The sequence below is a fragment of the Ambystoma mexicanum genome, chromosome 3q (assembly GCF_040938575.1).
Source record: "Ambystoma mexicanum isolate Mex_15411 chromosome 3q, UKY_AmexF1_1, whole genome shotgun sequence".
Taxonomy (NCBI): domain Eukaryota; kingdom Metazoa; phylum Chordata; class Amphibia; order Caudata; family Ambystomatidae; genus Ambystoma; species Ambystoma mexicanum.
In genome coordinates, this window is record NC_090926.1 from 68256275 (window position 1) to 68277384 (window position 21110).

Here is a 21110-nt window from a genome sequence, read left to right on the forward strand (position 1 = left end):
CACCCCTGGCTGGTCTTCAAGTCTAAAGAGAGCACTTATGTGTAGAGCTTCAGGGTTGTGTGGATGTCATGGGAGCAAGTCTTGATGCACATCAGTTGTCTTTCTTCTCTTCATGTATTTACTCACCATAATATTTAGCAAAGAGAATAACAGGAACACTATTTGCTAAACCTGCAGCCAGACAAAATGCTGCTCCATGGTTCACTGCAAACTGGAGTTTTTCACGCAACATATTCACCCGGCAGTCCAGCAGTGTACATATGAGCACATATGAGCGTAGGGACTCCAAGTAGTTGTATGGTCTATCAAAGTGCAAAGATCACGTTCATTGCCGTGTTAGTCCCATTTTAAAATCACATAAAATTGATGTTTTGGTACCTTCCATTGGACTATTTGGAAATATTGGTATTTCCCCCTTTGATTGCACATTTTACTGCAGAAACGTAGAGGGGGGGGGGTTTGGGTTAGGTTTATTTAAGGTACATAGAAGGGGGGTTTACGAGGGATTGCAGGTGGTGTGGGGGTTCTCCCTCATATTTTTGTTGTAAAAGGCAGGGAAACGTGATTCTTTGAAAATGAGATGCAAGTAAATAAATCTCACACATCCAAAATATTATTCAGAGATGGAAAAATGCATTAGCTTTCAATGTAAAAGGTATTGAAACATGCATCTTATTCTCTAGTACGCAAATTAGAAGGAAGGAATAAGGATCTCATCATGGCACTGATGGATACCTGTTTCTTGTTGAGCCCCAAACCTGAAAACCGTGCACTATTCCTAGAACCCTGAGCAACAGCTCTGGTATCCAAACATTGGGGTCCTCATTGCATGTTTTGCAGTGAGGGCAAAAAGTTGCGGTAATTCCATTACTGCCACTTATTTTGGCAATAACGGGATTACTGCACATTTGCCGCACCTCTTACGAGTTTGGCCTTGAAGTGGAGGCCTCCAGCATGATGCCTGATGTAAATCCTCTACTTTAACGACAAAAAGAATCAGATTTACCTCAGCAGAATTGCTGGTTGTGCTAAAGCTGCCAAAATCTCTGTGGAGTCCTATGAATTAAAAAAATGGAGACTAACAGAGTCATACCAGCACTCGGAATTCTGTGGTAAATTCACAGGGCTGATCGTCGTTAACCGATTTGAGCCGTAATTCTGCAGATTTACCTGCAAATTACCGTCAAAATCGTGATGCGGCCCATTGTGGTTTTAATTGTTCTACGTTTAAATGCCCTATGCTTACATCACAAATTACATCATTAACTGTTTGCCTCAGATCATTGTAACCACATTTATGCAGTCGTGGCTTTTAATCAATGTTACTTTGCATGCTGACATTTATAGGCCCATACTGATAATGGAAAAAGGCATTATTGGAAGCCCTGGCTTGCAAATTTCTATTGGCTACAAACCTCTAGGTGATTTTAACTAGATGGAGCCAATTGTCTGCCCTGAATTAGGAACTGAAAAGGACAATGCAGAGAAATTGTCATACATTCTCTCAAAGGACCCAGTGGTGTGTGTATGGCAATTTGTGAATATGTAAACGCAAGACACTGTAGCCCAATTGAAATGGGTCAAAGGAAAGATTTGACTCCAGGAAAGATCTCTGGATCCGCAAACCAGGGCCTCACTGTCTCATATAGGGGCAAATCGGAAGCAGAATACCTCAAAGACATCAGTTGCCTCATGGTATACATTAGGCACTATCCTCTTCTGGTTTTTGTCTTTGCATTCAACTTTTTATTTCTTTTATTTATTTTACCAATTAGCATGGGCAGATAATGGACCCATTGGTGACCAGGCCCTTTCAAAGCCAGTTGGTTAGCCCATTAGTACGGCTGTCCAATCCTCTATTGATAGATCATCATTCTTCTGGGGCTATCAAGGACGTACTGCAGTGAACAAGACTGAGGTACAACCCATCCCAGAAGCTTTCAAGCTCATTGTTAGCAGCTCAATTCCTATCAAGGACGTACTGCAGTGAACAAGACTGAGGCACAACCCATCCCAGAAGCTTTCAAGCTCATTCTTAGCAGTTCTGTTCCTAAGCACCTCCAACTGATCATTGGTTGCTGGGAAATTGCTTTAACCAAGAGTGAAAAGGAGGAATCTGTGTTCTCCACATAAGAAAGGCTGTGCCATGTCGCAGTACGGTAGCTCAGCAGGAAGGGCTCACTTCAGAAATATGGGTGCAACCTGCGCTAAAGTATCGAATCTCAGCAGGGCCGACTCATATGTCAACAGTAAAATTACATTGGCTCAAATAATATTATCATTACATGGCTTAGAAGCTGGAGTAATTTGGGAAGAAACCCAATATAAATTCATATCATTTTTAAATTCATATGCTTGATGATAAGGAACGCCCGTACATCATTCCAGAGTCGGCAAGCCAAATTCACACTGGTCCGGATGTTTTCTTCAGCTCAATTTGGGAGAATCATTTCACTCACATCAAGGGGGTATTGTGCACTCCTTCCAAAGAGTCAGTCTCACCATTAGTGTCAGGCAGGGTGCTGCTTGCAGGCCTATCTTGGGCATCAAGTTGGGGTGAGAAGATACCACCCCTTCTTCCCCCGCAGCCTCCAAGCCATGATTCAGGCGATCCTTAACTGAGATACTCCAATATCCATACCCATATAATCGTTTTTTTTGGCTTTACTAATTATTATAGGAATTTATTGGAACACCACACTTCCACAGTGGCCGCACTGCCAGGACCTGCTCCTCATTCCAGATGACATTCTTGAGCCATTTCAACCTTCCAACATTTGAAAAAGGCTCTGTGTTAAGTGCCAGGCCCAAATGCACTAGACTTCATCATTTTATTATGCACAAACCTGTGTATGGACATTAAAGTTCATTAGGCCTTTAATAAGGCAGGAGGAACGCGTCATTCGTATTACAGGGATGTTGTGTATACACATGTATTCTGTGATCAACCAGTGCACGACATTTTGATTTTATTTTAACATTACTTTACAATAACAATGAACAACAGTTGCACAGCTTTATCGGCACATCCCTTCATTCGTGTCCCCCAAAATCCAATCCCTATCCCACCAGTTCCCCCTTCTGCTTCCCGAGTTTATTTTTGTCCCAGTATTTCTCCCCATCCAACCCCGCTGCTTTGCCTGACTCCCTGCGTCCCCGCGTCCAGCCTATATCCCTGTCTCCGTCCTCACCATACCCCTACATCTTACACAAGTCCTACTCTTCACAGTGGTTTCAGAACCGGTGTCGACATCCACTCATTTAACATTTGCCCCAATCCATACTTCCCCTATCCTCCTCCTCCTTCTATCTCTGTTTGCGCACAATTTTGGCTATGGCAAAGCACCACCTCTGGATGTCTCTAATCCACTGTGACCACTCCAGACCACTTGGGCATTTCCATGAGATTGCTATTAGTATTGCTATTAGTCTCTTGGCCAGAATCAACATCAGCCGTACCATCCGTGTCCCTGTTTTACCACTTCCCCCCTCCCCCAGGTATCAACCTCCATAAGCATAGCGATGGTGTGCATTCATACGTCTTTTGTACTAGGGAGTTTACCTTAGCTACCACCTCTGCCCAATAAATTGTTATCGTTGGACAGTCCCATACTATATGCCAGAAGCCCATCGAGTTGCCCCCACACCTGGGACATTGATGGGACACTTGTCGGTTATGGTATTGAGTCATATATACTCTATGTAAGAAATGAAATTGGATCAATTGATCACCGAGCATTCCTTGAAGTTTTCCTAACCTGTTCCCATATGCGTGCCCACTTATTCTCTAAAATCTTGAACCCCATATCTCTTTCCCATTTAGGTTTAATTCCTAGATCCTTCCGCCATCTTCCATCCTTTAACCCATGTAAACCCGTGAAATTATCCCTCTATCTCTACTTAGAGTTAATAGCAGCTGTAATACCGGTTCTGTTTGCGGCTTTTCTGGGATGTCCTCCCACAGTTCAGCAAACCTCTTCACCAAAATCTTCTCGGCTGGGAGTATGGCCCTTAAGTCGGCAAACGCCACATGCACACTTGCTAAATTCACATTTCTCCAGCATGGGGTCTGGCATGGATTCACATGCTCATGAATATTCCCCGTCGTCAGGCTGGAAATCCTCGGTAAAGAAAAAATCAGTATCAGTTTCATTTCTGATCTGTCTTTCTTAGTAGTAACCAATCACTGATCTCTGGGTCATACTGCCTCCAGCCAATGACTGCCCTCTCCCTAAACCCCGCCTCTGGCAGCCATCCTCAGATTTTTACTGCACGCTCAAGTGTTGGGAGTCCTCGTGCTTTAGCTCTCGAGTTTTTGCTGCATTTTCGCGCTTTTTCAGGAGATTTTCTAATTTTCCGGTTTAATCGTGCCTCAAGCTCCACCGTTTCTACTTCCGATAACGGGGACCCGTTTCGGAATTCTTCTACGCCCCTCAAGGGTGAAGTTTTCGTCGAGTTTACGCTTCTTGGAGGATTCCGGAAGATCTGCGGCCTACCTCAACGGACATGGCCCTGGACAAGGGAAGCTCGACTCCCGGATCCAAGCTGTTCAGGTGCTGCCCTGGATGCGGATTACAAAACGTTTTCAAGGAGGACGAGCATTCGCGATGTCTCTACTGCCTTCATGAGGACAAGACGCACGTGGAGAAGGACTGTGCGTTCTGCAAGAACCTTTCGGAACGGACCAAACAAGATCGTCGTTCCCGCCTCGCCGCCTGGCTGGAGAAGGGCACAGCAGGTGAGAAGGCGAAGAAAAAGTCTGAGCGGGCTTCTAAGTCCTGTGAGGGCGCCCCAGCGACGGGGGCCCAACAGAAGGCCAAGCACCGCGAGTCCGAGGGCACCGGGAGCGCCGAAAGGTGGGGCTCTTTGGCTGCCAGGCAGGGCGCGACTTCCCTGGCACGTTCAACCACAAGCCAGCGCTCTGGTTCGGGGAAGAGGAAGTCCGAGAACCCGGGTAAGCTGCTGGAGCGGCCCCGGTTGATCTCGAAGGGGGAGCAAGGCGCTGACCCTCCCCCCAAGGCAAAGGCCCAGGACGCACCTAAGGTGGTGAGGGCTTTGATCCAGCCGTTAAAGGCCTCTATCGAAGTGGTCGCTGCGACCCTGGCGAAGCCGGCTGAGACTACGCCAGTGGAAACGGCCTCTGGGCCCAGAGTATCCCTGCCACCGCGGAGGGAATCCTCTTTCCAGGCAACGTTAAGACCCCCGTGAAGTCCCCGGCGGAAAAAGAGGGGGGGGCAGTGGCCATTACAGACTCGGAATCAGCCTCTGAGGAGGAGCTGGTGGAAACCGAGAAGGGCCTCAACGAGAGGTTCATAGGCCTCAACGAGAGGTTCGAGAAGGTTTGATCCCAGGGGACGGTTCCCGCTGATGTGATCGAAGATAGCGACGATGGCGACGAAGAGGGCCCAGTGGAGGGGCCATCCCATCCGTCGCAGCCATTACCCGAGCCCCAGGATAGCTCGGCGGCCATTTTGTTGGTGAACCAATCCTTATGTACCGAGATAAGAACGAGATTCCACGGACCCCGACGGAGGATCCAGAACCAGGCCCATCGGGAAATCCTCCGAACAAGCGGAGGAGAGTCCACCCCTGTCCGCCCTTCGTGCCCGCGAGGCCGGTGGACCCCTCATCCCCCTCGCCGGACCTTAGAGAGGATACGGCGACAGACACAGCGACGGACGACGACGGCGGCGATGACACAGCGGACATCCCGTCATCACCCCCCCCCCCCTCGGGCTTCTCCAGCCGACGAAATTGGCTCCTTTCACGCCATGATAACCAGGGCATCCGAGCTCTCCCAGCTCTGCCCTGAAGAACAAAAAAAGGAAGAATTTCTTTACCAACGACGAGAGGCCAAGAGGAAGACGGTCCTCGCGGTGCCTTTGCTCAATGACATCTGGGACGAGGGGCTTGCTGTCCTCAAGAACCCTTCCACGACACCCGCCAAGAGGGACAGGTACGAGAAGAAGTACTGAGTCCCCGATGCCGCCCCCTTGTGCTTCAGGGCCCAGCCCACGCCGGACTCTGTCGTCTCGGCAGCGGCTAAGAAGAAAGCAGGGTATTATTTCCGAAGCATGGGCATTGGAATCAGTAGCCCAGCTTTACTGCCTTCCTTTTCTAAAAAGGCCTCAGGATCATCCACCAGGGAGCAACTCTTTCAAAATTCCAGTTCTGCTCCTTGTGCAGGAAATGTTGACCCTGCTAGAGAAAGGTGCTATAGAATCAGTGCCTGTAGCAGAGAGGAATAAGGGTTGGTACTCCCCTTACTTCCTAATCCCGAAGAAGGACGGAGGATTGAGACCCATCCTGGACTTGAGAAACTTGAACAAGTTCCTCAAGAAGGACACATTCAAGATGGTTACCATTTCTCAGATCCTTCAGGCTCTCCAGCTTCAGGACTGAATGGTATCATTGGACCTTCAGGATGCTTACTTTCATGTGCCAATCCATCACAAGCACAGAAAGTACCTGAGGTTCGCCGTTGGCGATTCTCATTATTATCAGTTTCGAGTTCTGCCTTTTGGGCTGACCTCCGCCCCAAGGGTCTTCGCCAAGTTAATGGCGCTGGTGGCAGCCAGTCTCAGGAGAGGAGGGATTCACATCTATCCCTACCTGCATAGCGATTGGCTGATCAGGCCCAGCTCTCCCGAATAGGCTCTGGAACATCTCAGCATAACCTGCCACTCTCTGCGTAGACTGGGCTTCTCCCTCAGGTACAAGAAGTCTCACAAGAGACCATCTCAAAGACTCAAGTTCATTGGAGCAGTACTGGATACATCCTTGGGAAAAGCCTTGCCACCCGAGGTGAGAGCTCAACACATTCTGCAAATGGTGGACACATTTCAGAGTGCCCAGCGTCTTCCGCCCTTAGGCTTTTTGAGGTTGCTTGGCCTCATGGGATCCTGCATTTTCCTGGTGCCACAGGCTCACCTGAGAATGAGATCCCTCCAATGGGCTCTCGGGACACAGTGGTCTCAATTCTCAAGCAAGATGACTGACCCCCTTCAGGTTCCAAAAAGGGTTCCACAGGATCTCCTCTGGTTGGCCTGCAAGGACAATATTCTGAAGGGAGAACCTTTTTAGCAACCATGGCCGGAGATAACAGTAGTTACGGACGCCTCACTCATGGGTGGAGAGCCCACGCCAACGATCTGACAGTTAGCAGCCATTGGTCTTGTTAGGGAGAATTCTACAGAATGGCTAATGTCCCTTGCCTACAAAGTCTCTCAGCAGCTTTGCTGGATTTCTAGGATTTATTTTTTCACCTGGTAAGAGTGTGAGCCTTTTTTTCCCACTCTTACGTGTGTTTTTGCTGTGTGTTATACATTTTGTGCTCATGGACTAAGGAGTCTCACCTACTCCATAGGCATCATCTTTTTACTGTGTGTCACACAGCACCGTTAGTGCAGTGACACAGGTTTGTCTTTTCAGACTTCCCACTTTAAACTCCATTTTCTGGGACGGAGTACTTTCTCATAGAACATGTAAAGTTGCCATTGACTTTACTAGTCTTTTTAAATTTACAGAGCCAGTACAGACTATCTTCCATAGAGTACTGGAAGGGTTAATAGTTATCCCTTTTTGTCTGTTTCTTATTGAACATTATTTCATTCCCTTTTCTCCAAGATTTGGCTGGTGGCAGTGGTATCTACCCTTTTCTTTCTACCGCGAGCTATGAACATAGCCTCGGTATAGTTAGAGGCTATGGTGGTAGCCTCGAACTCTAAACCAGCTGGACCCCTTTTATTTGTATTTGGTTCCGGTCGGGTTTATTCACCATTTCTTTTTGTAAAGGTCTTTCTCGTGTTTTACTGTGCGCGCCAAACCAGGTTTGGTTCCTTTGTTCTCCTTCCTTTGGCGGGCTTCTGCTCAGAAGCCCTCCTTAGGCACCTGAATGTCTGAGGGGGACAGGATGTGATGGAGGGGTTTGAGGCATCTCTGCACAGGGTCTCCTTGGAGACCTAAGTCGCACTCTAGTTTGATTGGCTTGGTGACTGTCTGGCCAGGACAGCCACCCTGCTCTGTGATTGACAGCCAGGCTATGTGAATGGGGGATTTGGTGCATAAAAAGTCGGTCTCCGGGACTGGAAGGCAGAGTCGCCACTGGATCGAGAGAGCCAGCGAGAAGCTGAAGGAAGACGACTGCTGCAACTACTGGACATCCCGGTGAAGCCCTGCTTCAGGTCCGAATCGCCTTAACTTCGTCGACAGAGGAGATCCGCAAGGAGTCTTCTCCCCTTGAGCCTGGTGGGACCAACCAGCTCACAAAGCCCCTGGACCTCCCTCTTCAGCCTGGTCGGATTTGCCATGCCAAAGGAAACCGGATAGCCAGCTTGAGAGCGTCCCTTTGTGCTTTTAAGGAACGCACCTTTTATTCATCACTTTGCTCTGCTGCTGGCTTCTTTCCTGTGCAGCGCAGGACCCTCCAGTCTTCCTCCTTCTTGTCAGTCTGACAGTCGCTTCAGGAACCGTGAGCCTGCAGGAACTGCCAGGAACTACCGCCTCAGCTACAGCATTCTTCTTCTTCTAAGGTACTGTTCAAATCCGGTCGTTCATTCTGTCCGACCGCAGTGAAAGTGTTTTAAATCTTTTGCCTCTCCGAAGGCTAGTCCTTCTCTTCTCTTTTGAATAACTTTTCCTCCGACCAACTTCGTTGTGAACTCTTGGCAAAGACGTAACCTCAAACTACTCTGAACTGTATGATCCTCTGCAAAGACTCTGAACCATTATCATTGGCCCAGGCCTATTGATTTGAATCCTAGTTGCAATAAGCCTTTTCTAGATTGTCCTGTCTATCACTTGTTGGTGTTGTTGATTTTGAATAACCTTGCCTTTCCTCCCCTTTAAATTGCTGGAGTGCCATTTTGCTCACACTTCATTTATGAGCTTAACTTGTCCAGAATTGATTGGGTGTTGTGTAGTGTATTAAGATTGTGATTTTCTGCTGCTTTATATTAGTGAACTGTTTTATAACTGATGGTGTAAATAAATGTATATTCTTTTACCCAGAAACCTTGAGTCAGTGTTTGTTTGAACCATAGTAATTGCTGTCCTTTGTGTAACTTCTGATACTGCTCACTTTATTCTTGAGATAAGTCTGGCTGCTCTGCCATCGCTACCACTTTACTTTGTAGTACAGGCTTATACCAAAGGTGAAATTGTACTGACACTTGTAGTCTTAATTGTGTGTGGTGTTCCCAAAGGGTTCTGCATATGATTTTGCCTAACGGGTCTCCATGGGAGTCCAAACTATACATCAAGCTTTTAGAGCTGAGGGCAATCAGACTAGCGCTGAAGGCCTTTCTGCCCTCTGTACGGGGAAAGAATGTCCTGATAATGACAGACAACAGAGTGACCATGTACGGCTTCAACAAGAGAGGCGGTGTAGGGTCACTACCACTGTGCAGAGAGGCAATGCAGATCTGGTTCTGGGAAATTCAAAAGGAGTCTCCCTGTCGGCAGTTCACCTAGCCGGAGAGGAGAACACATCGGCGGACGCTCTGAGCATGCAGAGCACACTCTCCCATGAGTGGGAACCAGCTCAGAAAGTCCTTCAAGAGATCTTCACCCTTTGGGGAACCCCTCAAGCAGCCCCTGTCAATCCTCACGTGATCAGATGGTTGAGAAAGTTTGTGAAATCCATTATCCTAATTGCTTTGGATTTAGACAGGAGGACATGGTACCCGGACCTTCTGGACATGTCCATCTGCCCTCCAATACGTGTTTCCGCAAAGAGAGGATCTTGTCACGTGGGAGGAAGGTCGGATTCTCCATCCAGAGGTCAAGACAAGACACTTAACGTTCATGCATGGTTTCTGAGAGGTTGAGATCTAAGGATTGGGACCTTCCAGCTGATGTTATGGAAGGAAGTTTTGCTTTCAGCCAGAAGGCAAGCAACAAAATCCTTGTACCGCTGCCGTTGGAACAAGTTCTGCAGCTGGTGCAGGGACAAGAATCTTGACCCTTTTCTGTGCAGTACACCTATGGTGTAATCATTCTTGTTACATCTGGCTAATCTGGGGCTCCAGGTTGGCACAATTAATGGATATCTGGCAGCGCTGTCAATTTTTAAGCGTTAGCCTGAAGAGGTATCTTTCTTCAAAATGCCACTAGTGATACAATTTCTGAACGGACTCACAAATGTGTTCCCTCCAATCCCATTTCAGGTTCCAGTTTGGGACCTTAATCTGGTTCTAACATTTCTCATGTGTACTCCCTTCAAACCACTTAATTCTTGTCCTTTAAGGTTGTTGGGCTTCAAAACCATTCTTTTAGTTGCTCTTGCATCAGCCCGTAGGGTGAGCGAACTTCAAGCCTTATCTTGCAAGCCTCCTTATACAATGTTCTTTATAGACAGAGGTCCTTAAAGTTAATCCCACATGTTTGCCCAAAATTGTGTCTAGATTTCATACAGAAAATGGTACTACCTTCTATTTATCCACCTCCCCATCCTCGAAAGGAGTAGACGACATTGCACAGGCTTGACCCAAGGCGAGCACTTAGCTTTTATATTTCTAGAATGTCGAAATTGCGACAAGATGATCAACTGTTAGTTATACAGGCCATAAATTGGCGATTGCAGTGACAAAACAAACTTTGTCTGGGTGGATTATTTTAGGCATTTTTGAGCGTTACAGACTAGGTGGAAAAGATCCTCCTGAGGGTCTGAAGGCTCATTCGACCAGGGGCATGGCTACATCCTCTGCTTTACAGAGAGGAGTTCCAATTCAAGATATGTGTACGGTGGCCACATGGTCGTCCATTTATACTTTTACAAAGCATTATTGTCTGGACTCTTCCTCAGGCTAGGAAGGATGATTTGGGAAGGCAGTGTTACATTTTGTTCATACCAACCCATAAGGAACTCCTAAATTCTCACTCCCTCCTCCAAAAAAAATACTGCTTTAGGAGTCTATCAATAGATGAGGAATGCGTGGGAGGACACAATCCATTCGAAGAACAAGTTACTTACCCCTGGTAACTTTCTTTCGATTGGATATTCCTCCCACATATTCCTAATCGCCCCTCCCAACCTACCCTGCAGTAGAATTTCTGTTACACTTTACGTTCTTTTGGGCAGAATACTGTCTTACGCAAGGTAACACCATAAAGTATTGAGGGAACACATCAAAACGGAACTGAAGCTAACAGCCGCTGCACACACTTTACGTACCTATGGTGACGTCGACATCGGGACGGAGGCCCTCCAGGGACATCGAGTCGACCGGTATCGATGCACAGCAACCCCTGCTGAATTTCTTTTTCTTCGAGGCAGGTAACGCTGAATATGGATATATCAAAAGATGAGCAATACATGGGAGGAACATTCAATCAAAATAACATTACCAGGGGTATGTAACTTGTTCTTCTAGTTCGATCAAGGATCACACTATCGCTACTAGGCTCTCTATTAATTTTTCATGAGTACTTTTGTCTGTAACCACAAAACAATTGTTGGTACCTTTGTCTTGGCAGTACTGAGAGTATGGGCTCTATGGCTATTTCCTGTAAACGAAACAGGCGTTTCTCCAACCTTGTCAGGATTGTGTTCACTTCAAATCTTGCTATGGTCAGAAAAATGACAGAGAGGATTTTTTTATTTCCTGCCAGTCCACAGGAAGCAAGGTGTTGTAATTCTGGGCTGGTCTCTAGTGTCGTTATGTTAGGTTTTGGTCACTTTTAGAGTGTAGCTATCATCTCTGGAGATGGCCACTTCACACCAGGTTTGTAAACAAAACGCAAGAAATGGTGGCTGAAAATCAGTGGGCTCATAGTAAGGTATTCTATTTGTTTATGAAAAGAACGTCTATTTCAGTTTGATTGACATGCTCGGTATGTGGTAGAACACAGACAATGGGTCAGTTGAAAATGTTTCAATTTATCTACCAAAAAAACAGCACCCAATCTGTTGAAGGCCTTGTCAACATGTATAGTCTTTTGAACTTTGTGGGCTTCAAGTGGGAGCCAGTGCAGTGCATGGAGAGGGCTAGCCTGGTATGTTCAGTCCTTCTGAAGCATTCCGTACCCTCTGAAACAGTATATAATGAGCTGTGGGGGTGGTGGATGGAGTCACATGGCCATTTGATCATGTACACCACATTCGTGGTGTTGCAGTTTGTGAACACTCTTTGCTCCCATGGTGTATTCCAACCAATTTCGATAGATGTCATCTGTTTTTGGAAAGGGACACATTGTGCATGCCCTTTGAATTTTGGTAGGTTCCAAAGTGGGGGTTTATTCTCAAATTGTTCCTGCCTTTCCCTGTAGGTGTTTGATAATTCTTTCCGAATAGTTCTCTCTCTGAGTTTAGTCGTTAGCCTCTCAGCCTGAATGTCATACTCAGTCCGGGTAGAGCAATTTCTCCGAAACCGGATGAATTGCCCAAAAGGCAAATTCTCATTCAGGGATCTCTGGTGGAAGCTGTTAAATTCCAAAAGTGAATTGCGATCTGTCAAAGTGTGCCTGATTAGCCTACGTGCACGATCCTAAATGGTGCAAAGTCCAATTCTCCAGTCCATAACCTTTCTCATGTACGATCTTATGTAAGCATTCTCTGCTTTTGTTTGCTTCCGAGGTAGCTCTGACTTAATATTCTTTCAGTCCATGTATGATAACTGGGGAGAAGGATTGGTTAAGCATTTGTGTGGTCCTGCTTGTGGCGCTGATATATAGTGCTCTGCGTTGTCTTGTTTCCAAGACAAAAGCATTGCCCCTGGGCTATCCTCCGTGGTTATGATAGAAAACTAGATCAGGAATGAAAGTGCGTCAGACGAAAAGGACGAGTGTTGGGGAGAATGGGAGAGGGCTACGGAGGAAAAAAGAAATTAAGGGGAGTGGGGGAGCTTGGCACGAGGAGGGGGGCACTTGGTGACGGCCTGGGAGGGCAGGGAAGAGTTTTAGATTTTGCCCGCTTTTGACAGATAACCAGTTGTTTGTGTGTGTTTGCGGATTGCTGCGGTTATCTGAAGTACATTGATAACCGCGGTTATGTTGAATTCGTTTTTTTAAAAGAGAGTTGCAGAAAAAATGATATTAAGACAATAAAAGTGAGGTGGGTGGTAATGGGTGTGGCCGAACGCTATGGCTACTGGGTTACTTTAAGGAACCGAATGGTGCAATTTGGAAAGTGGCAACGGCCGAACACCATGGCTAGTGGGCCCCAACGAAACCTAGGGCCTCATTACACGGTAGGTGGTAAGGGTTAACGGTCACAGGTAATGGTACCAGTGACCGTTAACCCTTACCGCCTTACTACGTGGTCGCTTAGCGGGTTGGTACTTTAACGCCTGCTTTTAGCAGGCGTTAAAAGCCAACCCGCTAAGGGACCTTGGTGCTAATTACGGCACCGCAAATTTGCGGTACCGTAATTAGCACCTTCCCCATTCCCATTATGCCCTATGGGGCAGAAATGGGAATGGGGAAGGGCAATGGTGGAAGGGGGAATTACTGCCCCGCCAACCTTGGAATAGGGCGGTAAGTCCCCTTTCCACCAAGGCGGTGCCAGTATTTTACCGGCATGGACCAAGGTGCTATTAGCTATTAGCACCTTGGTCCACTGCCTACTGTGTAATGAGGCCCCTAGTTGGCAACATGTCAAGGGGCCACAGTGAAAGGTCATGGCTAGTGTGCCCAAAAGAAACCTAGTGGTGACTAGTCATGGCCAAAGGTCATGGCTAGTGGGCCCGTTTAGGTAACCTATTGGAGCAATATGTAGAGTGGGCAACGGGAAGAAAGGTATTGGGGCAACATGTAAAGGGGCCACGGTCGAATGCCAACATATGTTAAATCAACATGTATATTGCATATATCTTGTGCAACAACAGCATCACTCTATTCAATATGCTACAGACTAGGATTTTTTGTCAAAAAGAAAAACTGTCAATTGTAATTTATTTTTTTATTTTAATATTTATAACGTGCTACATGCCCATGGCCTCAGAGCGCACATAAAGAAACAAACAGGACAGACAGTGCTGAATAGCCAAGGAGTGTAGGAGGGGCAGAGCCATACTTAACCGGGGTTAAGATTGAACAAGTAGATTTTGATTTGCTTCTTGAACAGCCCAAGATTGTTGGCAGGGCATATGAGCCCAGGAAGCGCGTTCAAGTGTAAGGGAGCTTGGATATCAAAGGATGTCCCCCCCCCCCAAAAAAAACATTCCAGCTTGTATCTGGGCTGCGCGAGGGTGGGGTAGACGGAAGACCGAAATTGTCTCCCTGGTGTGTGGGCTTTCACACGATCATTTAAGTATGTTGGGCAGGCATTAGACTGGCATTTGAATGACATTTTGAGAATCTTGTGAGTGATCCTGTGTTTTACTGGTAACCAATGTAGTGTCCTTTGAGCATCAGATACATGGGCGCATTTAGACATGCTCGTAATGGCACGAATTCCGCTGAATACCTGTATGTTGCTAATTGCCTGTTTATGAACTGGAATCTTAGCTATGAACCCATCATGGATTTCCTGACACCATGTGGAGTCCTTGGTCAGGTCATGATTAGTGGAGGGGGGTCCTGAAAATCAGTCAAGATTTAAAAAAGTTGACTTCCACTGGATCGAGCATTATTAATCCTGTTGTTAAAGAAGGTAGATCTGGAAGTAATAATAGCAGTTTTAAATTCCTTCACTGCCTGTTTATATTGAGTTTGTTTGTGAGGGCTGGGGTTCTTACGCCTGTCTCTTTCACTTGTGCTCTTTATCTGTCTGACTGATGATGTTGCCGGTAAACCACATATTTTTCTGGGCCTCGGGTTTAATTATTTTACTTTTTAGTGGTCCTAGAGCTGTGATGGCATGTTTTATAGTGGTAGTGGTAGTGAGATGTTCCACCAATTGAGTGGAGTTGGAAAAACTTGTAAGAGGCTCTAGACTGGATGAGAGAAATGCTTTGAAGATGTTTTAAGGTGTTTTGACTCTACTTAGTGTGGTCGGTTTTGCTGGCGGTGCAGGAAGATGCACGACGGCGTGGACCAAGGAATGATCAGACCACACACAAGGCGTGACCACAAGGCTGCACACAAGAGAATGGTGGAAAGCCAACCAGTCCAGCTTGTGACGGTTTTGGAAGTCTAATGGAAATCACTACCCATCTACTTGTTTACCAACAGCAAACAAAAGTATAGCTCAAGAGAAAATCAAATCTATTTTAGTTTTCTGGCCTGAAGGCTGCTGACATACAATAACCATTATTTTTAGTTTACAAAAGGAAGATGTTCCATTGGTACCCGATGGCTTCTCCTTGCATTTCTAGAAGTGCTCTTCCCTCATCAGGTGTACCAGGATCCTCGTAGAATTGTGGCACTTCCTGAAGGTTCTCTGAGTCTTATTCCAGCTGCAGTCCACACCCGTGCAGTAGCAAGAACAGCTCTCTAGCATTTAGACAAGTATTTGTTAAAGTTGGGTAGAGAATGACCAATAGTTTGTCATTGGATCCTTTTAAGCGTTCTACTTATCTTGTATTTAACTGGTCGATCAAGGATACAGAATATAAGACATGCCAGTCATTTCTCAGTGTTAATGGATCATTTCAATTTTGACTTTCAATTATAGTAAATGTCTTTTTGTAAAATGGAAAAAGCATAGAAATACATTTTTAATTTTGACAAAATATGTCTTTCAGAAACAGGGCCTATGGCCATTGAAGCTGTTGTTTCATTCAGGATTAAAGAAGAGGGAGAGATCAATTCTATGGACTATCAAGAACCGGGCAGAGGAGATGCCATCAATTTCCCAACAGGTGGGGAAATGGCGATTGTCTACTTATATATTCATAAATAATCTGTGAGCGGAGTCAAACTGGACCATATCCAGAAGGGTATCCTTTTTCCCAGTGTTTCTCTTCAGGACAAAATGTAGAATGCTAGCCATTATATTGCATGGTTTCGAAACCTATGCATCTGCACAAATGCAACACTACTACTGATTAAATGCCACCATTATCAAAAGTGTTTTAATTACCTATGATACACATGTTTTCTTTGGCTACCGTTGACTCTTGCACTTGGATGTAGTAGTTGCAAAATGTGTATTTGCGATGTTTACTCTTCATACTTCTTCTGAATGACACCCACATTGCATCCACAATTTTCACAGGTGTGTAGGCATATTAAAGTGTTTTGCCCACGTGAAAAGAACTATTAAATACTTGGCAATATGCATTTGATTATAGAATGAGGTCAGGTAAGAGGTTGTACTAAACAGATTTCCAAGGTCATGTTACTGTATGTAGAGTTTGACAGGGAGATTATCTTCCACGAATGGTAGTAGACCTCCTGCTATTGATTGTTGTAATGGCTTTTTTTAAAAAAAAGTTTGGATCAGTGTTGTAATAACATTTGAATCCAAGGTTGAAAGCTTCAAAATTCTTCATAAGAGTTCTATAAATATTACTTCCCCAGGCACCCATTTATTAGGAGATTTATTTGGGGGACAAATAATGATTTATATTTACACTGTTAACGGCACTAAAATATAGGACAAGATATATCCATTTTTGTTATTGAATATTACCTGCTCCCTTATATGTCAATATGATCTGATAATTATTTTGCGTAGTATGAAGCGACTTCATTCAATTTATATCATTTTGTTCTCCTTATTTATATCCGGTAGGGTTTCGTATATTTATGTGGAGACAGACCTATACTACTGGCGCCAGTTGTATTTTGTGGGTCTCTTTGATACCTGCAAGGATTTTCTGGATTTCTATGGAGGTTTTTTGTGTGAATCCCTGTAGTTTCACCGCAGTTTATATAAGTGCTGAGTTATACGTTTGTAAATGTGTGCTTCACATCTTTGGACATGTTGTGACCACAGATTGTCAGCTAGTTTGTTAAATTCCCACTCAACTGTACTGGATTGTTGAGGTGTGCTGGTTAACACCCATTTAAAAGTATCTATGTGCCTAATTTGGTCCCTAAAATATAGTATTTCATTAGCGCCTGGTCAACCTTTGTGTTCAGGTTTTGTGGGGTCATCTTAGAATAGTAATTATGTCTTTGGAAAGTGGATGCTTGTGGGTACTGAATTCAGTGGGCTGGTCCGGGACATAAAGCTGGTGGATGGAATAGGTACAAAGTCCTGTAAGCATGAGAGGATAGGGGTATGTCATCAGGTCCTTGCAGGCCCATGTGTGAAAGGGCTAGAGCATCTGCAGAGGCTGCCAGCTCCTTCCATGAGTCAAGTGACATTAGTGAATGAGATGTTGCTGGTTCTTGGGTGCTTCTAGCCCTATCGTGCTCTCCCCTGCCAGCACCCACTTAAATATCTTATTTGGGGCATGATACCATTGTGGTGCTGTTATGCTGGGTTACAAAACTATTTTTCTGGTATGCTATGCAATATTTTATTATGTGAATGTGCAGTGTTGGCATATGCTATCTGTGGTATGCTTTGTCTGCCTTTGAAATGCTGTGCTTTCTTAGGTCTAGGGTGCTACGTATGTTATGCAATGCTAATTCTGTTGTGTTAAGTTGCTAGGAGATGTTATGCAATGATGGACTTTTAGGATTTATGAGTTTTCTTCCGAAATGCTTCCTTGCCGGAAATGTTAACATTAAGTTGTGTTTTTGAATGTACACATTCCTCATTAAATTTGTTATGGGGGGTGTTCTTCCCACTGACCTCTGGTGGAATTCCGTGACCTAACTCAACTTGTGTTTTTTTTCTTTTTCTTTCTCCCTTCCCAATTCCGTTCTTGAAACTGAATTGCATTTTTAGGTTTTAAGTGCGTTTTCCTCCTTTTTATTTTTATGTGCTGGTATATGTATTTATTTCTCTCCTTGCCCTCTGATTTGTTTGGCCATAATACCCCTTTAGTTATGCTACTTGGTCATCTTGTGTTATGTCACGTTATAGTAATAGTACAATGTTTTACATTAATGTCCTGTTGCTTTGTACAAGTTGGACAAGTTCTTTGAATTAGCTGGGAGGTGAAATGTAGCTCTCAATAAAACACACACATCATTCATGTAAGTGAAATTCGGTTAATGAAAAAGACCCAAATATCAAAAGTAGATCTGAAAATGTACGTTTATAAGGAGATTTCACATCCCTGGTCCACTGAAGAACTCTCTTTTGCCCTCTCTTAGGAGGACATGGTTACTGCAGTCCAGGTCTAGAAGGCTGGACAAGGCTAAATTACACAGGTTAACTCCCAGAGGAGCTCAGCCTCAGCCCTAGCGGAATCCAGCCTGTCACTCCCTTATAATCATCCCCATAAAACTCCTATCAGGCCTCACAAACTTTCAGGAACCCCGTTCATGGGCTTTGCACCCAGTGGAATCATAGTTAAAAGCCCACCCTCAGTTAAACATGGATGTAGATACCACAAGCCTCAAACTCACACACTCACATACTCACTCATGCTCACACACACTCCCTTTTTCTCTCTCTCCCCCTCTCTCTCATTGACACCCATTCCTTGCAGAAGTCCTCAAAACCTAACCACCACTAACCACCAGACCTACTTGCATCAGTAGAACATTTCTCACAAAGGAGTAGCAGACTTTATCTGGCCAATCTCTCTCTTTCCACATCCACCTCACGCATTCTCTCTTCTTGACTTTGTTTTGTTGGAGAAATTAAATGTATTCCTGGTCTATAAAAGCTAGCACACGTCAAGGTTCTGCATGAGTGCATCTAGGGCCCATCACACAGCCACATAAATACACCCTTGCCCTTCATACATCTAAAAAAGTTCTTCAATCCTAACATATGATCAACTTTGGCTGGATTGACATGTTCCCAAGCAATCACAACACTCTCCTCCTTCAACATGCCCCGCTCCGGTTTGAACCTCCTGTGTTGTTTTAATCATACTGTGTCTACCCCATGCTTCACCCCTTCCAGTTTCCTTACTTCTGCCAGGAGTCTACAATCTGGATACTCCTAGAGGCACAATACACTCACTCCCAGGCAAGACTTGGCACTTTGAAACCACTACGATGGTGATTTGGCACAGTATAAAATATTTCTGACATAGCATAGGAAGTATGCATCCAGGCTTTGTTCAAACCCTTTCACAAAAGCAGTGTCAGTGTCTGGTCTGTGCATTCCCAGTAACACTGTTCTTGATAAATTCTGGTATTTTCTCTTCCTTGCTCCTGATCTCCATCTTGTGCTCCTTCTCCCCCTGAACCACCTCTTGGTCTGTGGTCTAGTCTATTACCTCCACTGCAGCAACATGGGCTGTTATTTTACTCTTTTTAAAGAATTTTGATTGGTTAGTTCTTGGTTTCTCTTTACTCATAGACTGGGATTGGTTATCTGCCCATATGCCTGAGTATATGAACATTACAAACCCTTTCCTTTCTTTGTCCATCGAAACCAAGTTTTACCTGCATTACTAAATTCTCCTTCTACAAACGTACATAGAAAACGTTTTAAAAAAAAAAATGGTTTTCAAACAGACATTTTTGCCACTTGCCAAATAAGCAAACATGAATTCAAATGGAAACCATAGTGGAAACACAGAGTTTAATAAAGCATAACTTTGAGAACCGAGCAAGTAACAACGTGAACAGCGGGATGCAGGAAATGGTGCCTTACACAGGTATAAAAGTGGGGGAAGGATAGTTTACGATTCCCTTTCAAAATAGAAGACATCCAGAGGAATGCCACCCGTCTAAAACAGAACAGGCAATTGCTAGTTTGAAAAAAGGAAGGGTTTGAAATTGTCCTTTCTTTACAAAGTATGACTTCGACGTGCAATGCACATAATTTTAACCTTAGTTTAAGGAAATAAAGGAGTACTGAGAAGAAACAACATAGAGCCAGAATTATCACCTCAAAATGTCCATCGTTGATTGCATATGGTGCCACTGTGAATCACTTCATAACTTGCTAATTCAGTGCTCTGTGTTTTATATGTCATAACTACCCATACCCGCATGCCCTGCAAATTCCAGAGACCGTGGCGAGCTCAGTGGAGAAATCCACAGGCCCACCAATGACGCTCAAGCGCTCCACAAGCTACACGCCGCTCAGGAGCAACTGCGTTTGCTGCAGTGCCTGAACATGCCAGGGAAGAGAACACCAATTCACCCAGAGCCCCAAACTTACTTTAAATGTCGTCTGGAAAAAGGGGGTGGGCCATAAGGGGTTTATCAAGACTTGAAGCATGAAAACACAACCCTAGATAAAAGTGTAGACAGAGATTGTCCCCTAGGTTCATGTGAGACACCGGATTAATAGAGGGGAGGGAGAAGGCTAGAACCAGGACAGGGGAAGTATAAAGGCCACGTTGAGGTGAGTTCTGGTGAGGTCAGGAGGAGATGAGGTAGACCAAGAGAACGGATGGATGGATGGATGGTGATGCAGAGTGTTGAGGAGATTTTGGCAGGAATTGTTAAAGGTGAAGTGAGAGAGACTGGTACCAGATCGTGAGCGTGAGACTATGAATGCATGCATGTTTGGTGCAGTGAGTGAGGGGGACTAGGTGTAGAGTGAGAGGTGGGCAGAGGAGAGTGGGTGGAGATCAGAGAAGGAGGAGTAGAGGGATAGGGGTAAGTTTAGAATATAGTGGAGAGTAGCAACATTGGGGAAAGGTGAAATAGAAAGCGCGAGTACAAGTGTAAGGAGAGAAAGAAGTCGGCTGCCTGTGGAGGCACAGTATTGATAATCTGCTACAATCTGATCAGGGGACCTTTTAGAAGAACCAGGGCGGGAGTCTGATAGAGAAGGCTACACCCAATAGGAAATCGCATTAGCCCAGTTTTAGATTGTAGGGTTTACCTATTGTTTAGTTACCACACTGGGATTTAGGGACGCTTGAGCTAGGGAGATGGGAGCCCACAGGAGGACGAGAGAGGGTGCCCAATAGTGTACCCCCAGCTATGCACACTACCTTGAAAATATGAATACCTTATATTGTATGAATACCTTAAAGTATACCTTGAATCCCACGTTGGAGTCTGGGAGTTTGTGAATCAATCTGTAACACCTTGCAAGGATACAAATCAATCTCCTGTACACAATACACTAAAACCTGTCACAAAGTTCCTTTGTCCATCACTTTGTATACTCTCGCAGGTAATTTAGTCTGTGATACCTCCTTCCACATCTCCAGCTGGACAGACCGCCATCTGTTTTGTCTGGCAAGGAAAAC

The 21110-nt window shown here is 45.1% G+C and overlaps 1 protein-coding gene across 2 annotated transcripts in view; it reads left to right on the forward strand.

Annotated features, from left to right (window-relative positions):
* Positions 1–21110, forward strand: part of LOC138582141 (zinc finger protein 567-like) — a 428111-nt gene that overhangs the window by 397979 nt on the left and 9022 nt on the right. For both annotated transcript variants that reach the window (XM_069653158.1, XM_069653157.1), the window contains one exon: positions 15624–15740. In XM_069653158.1, the coding sequence (XP_069509259.1) occupies positions 15624–15740 (117 nt within the window). The remainder of the gene's footprint in view (positions 1–15623; positions 15741–21110) is intronic.